The sequence below is a fragment of the Oryctolagus cuniculus genome, chromosome 7 (assembly GCF_964237555.1).
Source record: "Oryctolagus cuniculus chromosome 7, mOryCun1.1, whole genome shotgun sequence".
NCBI classification, from domain to species: Eukaryota; Metazoa; Chordata; class Mammalia; order Lagomorpha; family Leporidae; genus Oryctolagus; species Oryctolagus cuniculus.
The window spans coordinates 35,334,381-35,344,269 of record NC_091438.1 but is presented as its reverse complement, the minus strand read 5'-3'; the positions used below and the strand labels follow the sequence as shown (position 1 = coordinate 35,344,269).

Below are 9,889 nucleotides of genomic sequence, written 5' to 3'. Positions count from 1 at the left end.
AGAAAATGTAGGGTGAGAAATCTTTCCTTCCATCCTCCACCTCACACCAATCCACTGACAATTTGGTATCAGGCAACCAAATTTTAAAAGGCACATTCATTTCACATTTATTTACTATAGATACAATAAAATGGTTGTCTTGTTTTTCTTCTTTTTTCATCTCATTTTCCTCTTTCCCTATGGCGCATTCTGAAGTTGGCTTTTGCTATGGCTTGTATATTAGTTTGGATGGAGGGATTAAGGGCACTATGGCTAAGCTCAGGGTGACAAGGGAGAAAGAACCAGGGGCAAGTCATAGAGCCCATGTATTATGGGCTTCCCATCCAAAGTCTTATGTTAATGGTATTAAGAAGGTGGAAACTAATCTATTACAGATTTAGAGGTGGGACCTTTAGGAACCAATTACATCGAATTAAACTGTTGTATGGGAGGGGAGTCCCAGACTCCCCATTAAACAGACCTCTCACGGGAAAATGCTCTACCCTGCAGCCAGATGCAAGCTCTCGGCTGCCCCAAACCTCAATTACACATAATTCCCACCCCCAGTTTCCCCCGCAGTTAGGCCTGGCACATCCTCTGGAGCAAGATCCTGATTTGCAAGAGGTGCAGCTCCTCCTTGGTAGAATCCAACACACTCGGGAAGGGCACGTTGGGGGAGCAGTCAGCGGTGGGAAGCCCCCGAGTGCCTGGCTCCAAGTGGAGGGAGGGAGGGGGAGAGAGGGAGTGGAGGGGGAGAGAGAGAGAGAGAGATAGAGAGAGAGAGGAAGGGAGGGAGGGAGGGAGAGAGAGAAGCTAAGGTTGCGAGACCTGGATCTACTCCAGGTAGTGTCACTTTCTTTGTAACGAGGGACAACCCATTTGTCTCTCAGCCCAGTTATCGTGGCTGTAACAGAAGATTTGAGCAGATGCAAGGCTGGGTTCCTTCTGCCCCTCCAAGTCGCGCTTAGGAAATAAGATTTGGAGGCTGTGCGTCCATAACCGGGCTAGGCTGCCCGTAAATTCTTGTGCCCGGCTGAGGGCCATACGTAATCCGCTCAGTTTATGAGCGCCCTCTTACGAGGCGATGCTGACGGTGTCTAACTGCCTTCCCCCACTCGCACCAGCACTTGACTGGAGCTTCCAGGGGGTGATGCCTAAAGTTCTGCCACAGCACCCGGCTCGGCAACGCTCAAGCAACGTCGGTACTGTTAACTCTGGGACTCTTGACTTACCCCCGGTTCACTGCAAGCCCCGGGTTCTTTCTCCCTTGTCACCCTGAGCTCAGCCATAGCGCCCTTAATCCCTCCATTAACTTTTGCCCTGCAATTGGGCACCCTCTCGGTAAAGTCCCAGGTCCCCGCCGAATGCCCAACCCCGGACCCGCCCCCAAGCCGCAGCCCCCACGCTTCCTGCCGAGGCCAGGGTCCGACTAGACGCCAAGTCCGCGAAAACTAGTTCCGCGCGCAGCCCGGCACGCGCCTGCAAGCGCCGCCCACTTAGGGCTTTTTGAGCCCACCCGGCACCCGGCGCGGCCGGAAGTGCGCTCGGCGGGACGGGGCGGGACTTCCAGGAGGAGGCGGCAGTTTTGAAAAGTGACAACGGTTGGTGTTTGCTGAGTTTTGACTTGGCCGTGACTGCTACCGGGATTTTCCGCCCTCCTGCGGGCGGCTGCGGCGGTAGGTGAGCGCGAGCGGACGCGGGAGGAAGGGAGGCCGAGGGCGTCCCGGGCCGCCTCTGGCGTCGGGACCGCGGCCTGGCTGTTTTCGTGGTGCGGGGCGCCGGGTCGGAGGAGCGCGCTCCTGGAGGGTGGGGCTTGCCTGCGGCTCCTTTTTCTTTGAGTCCAGGAACAGACCGAGCTCAGTGCCAGTGAAGCTAAGGCTGTTATCGGGTGTGGCATAGACTGTGGGGCGAGTTGACCTGGAGCTGGTCAGGCTAAGCTTGTGTTTCTGTGTATTTAAAAATCCGTGTATCAGGAAGGGGGTTGACAGCGAGGCTTGTTCGGGTGCAGAGGCCAGATCTTGGTTGTTTCAGTATGTCTTAATCAAAACCCAATCCCAAAACCATGAAGCAAAAGGAAAAGCTATCATACCTCATCCAAGTCAGAGGGCAGCGTGTGAGTGGCACTGGGATCATTTTCCTCGCTCCTATGCATGGTTCTCAAAAAATGTTTGCAGCAAAACACACTTTTTAATTCCGTTCTCCACGAACTGTTTGGGTACCCTCGTATGCGTTCAGAAGAACTTTTGTGTTTAATTCATTGGGATTGGGAGTCCTTTCTGTTTGTGTTGAATTGTGATCTCCGCAAGCCAGTTTTGGCAAAACGCAGTGTGTGAAACGTAATGGACATTCTTCCAACACCTGTGCTCAGCACCTTGGTGTTGCAAAGAAAGAAGAAACCCGAGGAGCAAGTAGCAGTTAATTTCGGCTGCTTGCTCAGCCGTCGAAGGGTCATTTTTCATGTACTGTCCTGCCCATGCACTCAGACTGTGTGCTTGGAAGGGCCGTCTTCCTCAGTTCCCCCGCACTCACGTATCGATGAGTGAACTGGACCTGAGATTGTTCTAGGGAGGAAGGATAGGGTTTGGATGTGGCAGGAGGCCCTTTGGGAATCAAGCTTGGAGGAGACTAACTTGTAGCCAGAAGTTCATTCGATTGGTGAAAGTTTTAGAAACCAAGCAGAAAAGTCGGAATTTGCTTTAGTGGGTAAAGTAATTGATGTATTTTTGTGTAGATGTTACATGATGCCTTTTATGTTGTATTAGGATTAATCTAAAAGCAGAGTGTACAAAGCATGTGAGAGGAAAGGGATGTGTGATAGGAATTACGAGGTATTTCACACCTGCTCTTCCTGTTGTGGCAATCTCTAATCCAGATGTGGCTTGTTTTGGAAAATGATTTTTTTTGGTAGTCTTTGGCCCAGTTCTTTCATCAACAGTTTTTAAAGTATGACTTTAAAAATATAGGATGCATATTTATATATATATATATGTATATATTAATGCTGAAAGGGACACCTACTATGGGAGGTGCCAGAGTCTAGATTTAAAAAGATAACAAGCTCTAGAATGAAAGCTTACGATTATGTGGTTTATTAGTAGAAATACAAGCCCTTGCCTAAGGTTAAAATAATGAGTTACCTAAGAATAACATGGAGAAGTGCAGGCTTCATCTAAGTGGGTCATGTTGAAGAGGTTCTTAAGTTTGAGTTGATCATAAGCATGTGTTTGCCGGAAGTAGTGAGGATGGCTGTAGACTAGATCACCAGAGGCCATTGCCTACGGTAGGAGTACTCTCCCCTAGGCAGACTAAATCTGGAGTGTTGTGTTCAGTTTGGTCAACACATAAAACAGTGTGTTTGAGAGGAAGGTAAGTAGGATGGTGTGATATCTTGAAATTTATATTTAGTCTTTATCCCTGTTTCCTGATATATAGCTTATAAAGTGCTTGGACTCTTTGCTGCTTGTTGTGTTTTTGTGTGCTAATGATGGCTGGTAGCAGTATCCTTTGTAAAAAACCAGTAAAATAAGCATTTCCCCGAGTTCTGTGAATCACTCTAGTAAATTAATGAAACCCAAGGAGAGGGTCGTGGGGATCCCGATTTGTAGCTGGTGGGCCACAGCACAGGTAAAACAACCTGGGGCTTTCACTGGGTGTCTGAAGTGGGTGAGGGGTGCTGCAGCCTTGGAAACTGAGCCCTCCCTCCACCTGTGGAATTTGACTGCAGGTGAGTGTTAGAAGTGAACTGCATTAGAGGACCACCAGCTGGTGACTGCAGAGGACTGATTGCCAGGTGTGTAGGGAAAAACCCACACAGGATTGTTCACAGAAATCTTCCATGTTGATTGCTCTTGAGCTAGAGCAGCGTAGAGAGAACCATGTTTATAAAACAATATCATATATGGAGTGGCTTTAGGTAAAGAAGCTGTGTATACTCTAAAGAGAACTTCGCAGAGGTTGATAGCTTTCTTCACGTTTTTGAAAGCAGTGTCTACAGACAGGGATTAATACCGTCTATGTAGTGGTAGTCACTAGAAATAAGACCAGCAAGTGGAAGTTACAACAAACGTTTCTATGAAGCATGAGGAAGAGTTATCTAAGTGGAAACAAATTTTTTCAGAACTAGTGGACTCTTAGATGTTTTTGTGTTCCCGCAGAATGGTGGTCACCTTTTAGAATGGCTTCCTACATTGATTTGAGGTTAGGAAAGTTGTCAGAGCTTCTCTTTAATCCTGATATTTTAAGAAACATTAGAAGCCAAAGAAATGGGTTTCCAGGGTATGGGCCATTTCAGGTTCTTCGCAGAGTTGAGCATAATCACGCGGGGTCTTGGGCCTCCCTGTTTCCCTGGAGGGGAGGAATCTGTAGGTAATTAAACAGGTGTTTGAGTGGCTAGGATCCTGGCTGCTAATGCTGTTAGCATCCTATTGCTGCTGTTAACGCTCCTATTGTACTCTATCAGGCTCAGGTAAAGCTCTGTAGTGTTAGAGTTCTAGAAACAAATCCTGTAACTGTTAAATTTATTGCCATTTTGGACTGAATAATTGTTTGCTGGGGGAAAGGGTAAGTTCACCCTAGGCATTGTAGGTTGTTTTTATCCCTGACCTCTACTCTCTAGTTTCCAATAGCAATAGCCACTCCTGTCCTAACAACTAAAAATGCCACCAAATATTGTCAAATGTGGTCCCAGAAAGGATGAGGGGGGAAGGATTGTGAGAACTACTCTTCTAGAGACATGGGTACCAATAATTCTTTGTCTGAATACAGTAGGGAAAATAAGTTTTGGTGCTTTTATTTTTCTTTAAATTCACACTCTGATGATAGGAATTCCTGTCAATTACATCATTTAATTTATTCTGTCTTTTGTCTCTCCAACTTCCATATCAAGCCTTATTAGCCACCACATTATGTATGTTGAATAGGATGTAAATCAGAAAGTATTTACTTACCCTGTGTTGGTATTGCTTATATATAGCATATATATATTATATATATTGCTTATATATAGCATATATATGTATATATATGTGCTGATGGTGCGGCTTCTGTGCCTTACTTTGAGGATTATTTCTCAATATTGATTGCAGGACCCCTTGGCCCCAAATATAAAAAAGAAATACATGGTTTCTCATCTGTCTATTCAGCCAAAGTCCTCCCTTCCATGCAGAAGTGAATATCATTAGGAAAGTTAGGAGAAAATGGCTGTACTTTAGAAAGGAGTATGTCCATCTATCTATATATCTTTTGTTTTTATCTTATAAGTGTATTTGTTGATTATTATTACTACTGTAAGTAGTGCAACCTTGCTTTGTTAATTTTGTCTTTATCAGTTTCTAGTTAGTGAGAATGACTATGTAGTAATTCTGATCTTTGTTTTTTCTTCCTTTAGACTAAGAGGAGTCTCCCAAGATGGAAACTTTGTCTTTCCCCAGATATAATGTAGCTGAGATTGTGATTCATATTCGCAACAAGTTCTTAACAGGAGCTGATGGTAAAAACCTCTCCAAGAATGATCTTTATCCAAATCCAAAGGTAAAATATGGTTGTATTGGAATGTGGATAGTGACATTTGAAAACAAAGCTTCTGGGTTTATAAAGTAGCAAGAAAGGCATATACTCTCCTATTTGATGTAGGCCAATCATTTTAATCTAGAGAAAATCTCACACCTGGTGGAATTTTAAACTAACATTGATTTTGTTATGTGGTGCAACTTCTACATTCCCGTTAGGAATTCCATTCTTTAATATGCTTGTTTTCTTTAAAAAAAAATTCTCAACCATAGATATTAAAGTATATTAAATTTCTATATTATTGGAGTGTTGGTCTAAGGATCTCATTTATTGGTAGGCTTGATGTAACTTTTTCCGAGTGGTTTCCAACCACAAAAAAATGCCTAGAAACAATCCTCTTTGGAAGTTTATAGATTAATTTTTGTGCATTATGCCCGAGGGGGAAATTGGCTTGTTTTGACAGGCATTGTTCTTTATATCTTTAGTTATTAAATGCAAAAATGAACTATTTGTATGTCACAGAAAATCCCAGAGTCTCCTTCCAGTTTCCTGTGCTTGTACTGAAGTGATAGCATAGTGAAACCTAATTTAATGATGTGGAACTCAAACTTTTTGATCTCTATAATACTTTAATTCTTCCAAATAGAAGAAATAGTCTAAAAATAAATGATAGGCCTTTAAACTGAAAAAAATCTAGCTTTATGAAAAGTTTAGCACTGTATTTTCCCTATATTTTTCAGTTTAGTGCTCACCCAATAATCTGTGTATGGATCGGAACAGATTCATAAGCCAGTATTTGGGAGTTGCTGATCTAGAAGATCTTACAAGTCTTACACTACCCTAGTAAATTTATGCCTCCTAGATCAAATACTCCCTTAAACTTTAAATCTAAGGATACCTTAATATCTATAGCAGCAGCCCAGGTTTTCCATGATATTGAAAAATAAATACACCCTCAGTGTTCCATTATTTCTACCTCATGCCTGATAGCCTATTCTGAAAGACTGAACTTCCCTCCATTCCTTAAGATAGCTGATTTGTTTAGATTGGATTTGGATATGCTACCTTTCATTCTCAAACAACTGATCTCATTGACCATTTGCGAGGTATAAACAAACTGATGAGTATCATAAGATGTTTTAAAATTTAGAAGAATTAAGAAATTTCAATGGAGATGGTATTTTGTCATTTTTTTCTTTGCAATATTAGATGGTAATAATGATAGTGATACAGTTTTAAAGCCATGCATCAGGACATTAAGAGTGATTTTTCTGTTATAGCCTGAAGTCTTGCACATGATTTACATGAGAGCCTTACAAATAGTATATGGAATTCGACTGGAGCATTTTTACATGGTGAGTTTAAAATGATGGTATTTTGATGACAGTTCCTAGTTCTCACAGTTCATACTGGATTTTTGAATAGGGAGTTTTTTTTTTTTAAATAAGTCCAAAGTGCTACATAAAAATTGATGTAATCTGCAAAAGAATCTTAGAATAGTGAGTAGTTTATGTAAATTTAGTAATATGAAAATGAATAAAAGCTGTAAATGACACAAATTATTGATATTACATGATTACTCATAGATTTATGGGTTTGCCTTCAAGAGGCTGTAGTAAACAACAGGAAAATCTTCATAGGTGTCATTCTCTCCTTAGGTAGGCCTCCCAAATTATTACAATGGACGATATGCAGGAAGATTGAAATAATTGACATGAGACAACTGAGCTTTTAGCTAATTAGGCATTTCTGGTAGGAAGTCAATATTCTTGATCTTGTTTCAGTGTAAAATCATTAGAGCGTTTGAAGATACACTAAAATTCATCTTAGAATTTCTTAGAATTGTTAGAATTTCTTAGAACTGTTATTAGAATTTCACCAATATTATTGCATATTATTTAAAGATCTGAGTTATTTAGGATTTTTCAATTGTTAAACAGTTTAATGATAAGTTAATATATTTTGGTTTTAATCTATGGTTAAAGATTTCTTGTAGTTGAAGATTTTTCTCATGCTGTCTGTTCAATGTGTATCATAGATTTTGTGATTTATTACATTTAGATGCCAGTGAACTCGGAAGTCATGTATCCACATATAATGGAAGGCTTCTTACCAGTCAGTAATTTATTTATTCATCTGTGAGTATTCTTAGTCTACATTCATATTTATGTTACCATTAAACTTTGTTAGCACAATTTTTGGTGGGAAAGAACGTCTACTATTTCCTATTCTCCTCCATCCTATATACATTCAGAATTACAGATTTCCACCAAATAGAACTGCCTCCACTGTGGTACTTTCAGGGGGCTTTCAGATAAAAGTGTAATGTATAATTCCAACAACTTTCTGTCTTCTTTTTAAAATTTCTAAAATTTATTTTCTTTATGTTGAAAGAAAGACAGATTAGGGAGTGCTGATTCACTCCCCAAATGCCTGCCATAGCAGGGACTGGAGCAGGCCAAAGCAGTAAACCAGAACTCAGTCTAGGGCTCTCTTGTGGATGACAAGGTCACAAGTATTTGAGCTGTCGCCCACTGCCTCCTGGGGTGCATATTAACAAGAAGCTGTACTGGAAGTGGGTGAGCTGGGACTTGAACCTGGCACTCTGATACAGAATGTGGGCGACCCAAGGTGTGTCTTAAATACTGTGCCAAATCCCCATTCTGTTTGCTATATTGTGGAAGATTTTGAGTTCTTAATGTGTCTTAGGGTTTCTATGAGTGTTTGTTGTTATTAGAAGATGTAACTATACCTTGTTATGTGTGAATCTATGTAGTATCTAGAAAAAATAGATTTTAGTGCTATATCATGCATTGTAGTAGACTTCTTCTGATTTGGTCCTTTGATATTGAGAAATCTCTTTTTGATAAGAGGTTTGTTTTCTGTAGCTGAGTATGTAATTTATAATATACTCTTCAATATTCTTTCTCCACTTCATCTTCAAGGGATTCATTTCTGCCCATCTGCCGGGTGAATGATTTTGAGATTGCTGATATTCTATATCCAAGTAAGTGTAAACTTAAAACAATTTCTAGTGTCTGGCTTCAATCTGCTGTTGTACTCTTCATCAGTCAATGTTCAAAAAAAACTTAATATGGCTTTAGAAAATGTATCCCATCTTGTAGGGTGATTTTATTGTATCTTATTATTGAAATTGTTTTTTCTGTAAATTTGCAGAAATTCTGTTTTTTAAAACATTCTTAAGTCCTTACATATCAAAAATGTTCTGTATACTTGAGAATATAAATACAAATTATATGCAAGTGTGATATTGCATCATACCAGTTTTACCAAATTATAGCAGTATTACTTTTTACTATGTAATAATTATCTCTTAGCAGTAATAAGAATAGTCATGATGTTGTATGAGAATGTATAATTCTGCCACGTTTATTTAAGTGTCCTTCATTAATTTGTTTCTGATATTCATCAAATCATTTTATGCTGCAGGAGATTGGGTGTGCTATTTAAAAATTTGGGTTTTTCTTAGCCATTTAGGGGTCTTTGTTTATTAATCTATAATTTACACACAACAGAAATCCACCACTTAAAGGTAGACTAGTTTTAAGGAATGTTTATTATTGTGTAATCACTGCCACAGTTATGTGTAGAATATTCTCATGACCACCAAAAGTTCCTGCACATCCCTTTGCTGTCTCCTACAGCCACTCCCATTGTCCGGCAACCCCTAATCTGTTTTCTGTCACTGTGGGTTTGCCTTTTAGAATTTCATTTGAAATCATACAGAGTGTAGTCTTTCATGTCTGGTTTCTTTACACATAATACTTTTAAAATTCATCCATGGTATTTCTTTTGTTAGTATTTTGTTTCTTCTAATTTTGGAGTGCTGTAAGTATATTGCACAATTTGCTGATCCACTGAGTAGTTGATAGACATTTGAATTGTTTGTAATATTTGGTCATTCTGAATAAAGGTATGAATGTTAGCATGCAAGTCTCTGTGTGGACATGTTTTCATTTCTCTGAATAAATACGTAGGAATAGATAGACTTATTCATGTGGTGATAACATGTTAATTGGGGTATAGCCTGAAAACTCTCCACAGTGCAGGCTGGTGCATTTACAGGATTGAATTTATTTGATTCTGTTGGAGATTTCTGTTCTACATTGCCTGTTGTCCATTGTCTGAAATTTGTCACTTCCTATGTTGTGTCTGTTTTTCTAGTTGTTTGTGATGGGAGGATAAATCTGGTCCTTTTATTTCCTTGTGGCCAAGAGTAATTTGCTGGTTTTTTTCTTCGTTACTAAAGTAACTCTTATGTTTAAGTTTGAGCAAATGTTCAATATTTTGTTAGAGTGTATACAGTTTTATTTTATACACCATGAGCAGAGTATGTGGCAAGAGAGGATGAATTTTGGTTCTTAGGTTGTTTTAAAGATAT

General features: G+C 40.0%; 1 protein-coding gene across 2 annotated transcripts in view; it reads left to right on the top strand.

Annotated features, from left to right (window-relative positions):
• Window positions 1-1,517: 1,517 nt before the first annotated feature.
• The window catches only part of NUF2 (NUF2 component of NDC80 kinetochore complex), a 29,387-nt gene continuing 21,015 nt past the window's right edge, over window positions 1,518-9,889 (top strand). Inside the window, exons 1-5 of one of the 2 annotated variants that reach the window (XM_008264151.4) lie at window positions 1,518-1,655; window positions 5,366-5,508; window positions 6,768-6,842; window positions 7,549-7,625; window positions 8,433-8,494. In XM_008264151.4, coding sequence (XP_008262373.1) covers window positions 5,386-5,508; window positions 6,768-6,842; window positions 7,549-7,625; window positions 8,433-8,494 — 337 coding nt within the window. In that variant the 5' untranslated portion in view covers window positions 1,518-1,655; window positions 5,366-5,385. Of the gene's footprint in view, window positions 1,660-5,365; window positions 5,509-6,767; window positions 6,843-7,548; window positions 7,626-8,432; window positions 8,495-9,889 lie in introns of both variants that reach the window. The other variant, XM_008264152.4, reaches the window with a different exon arrangement.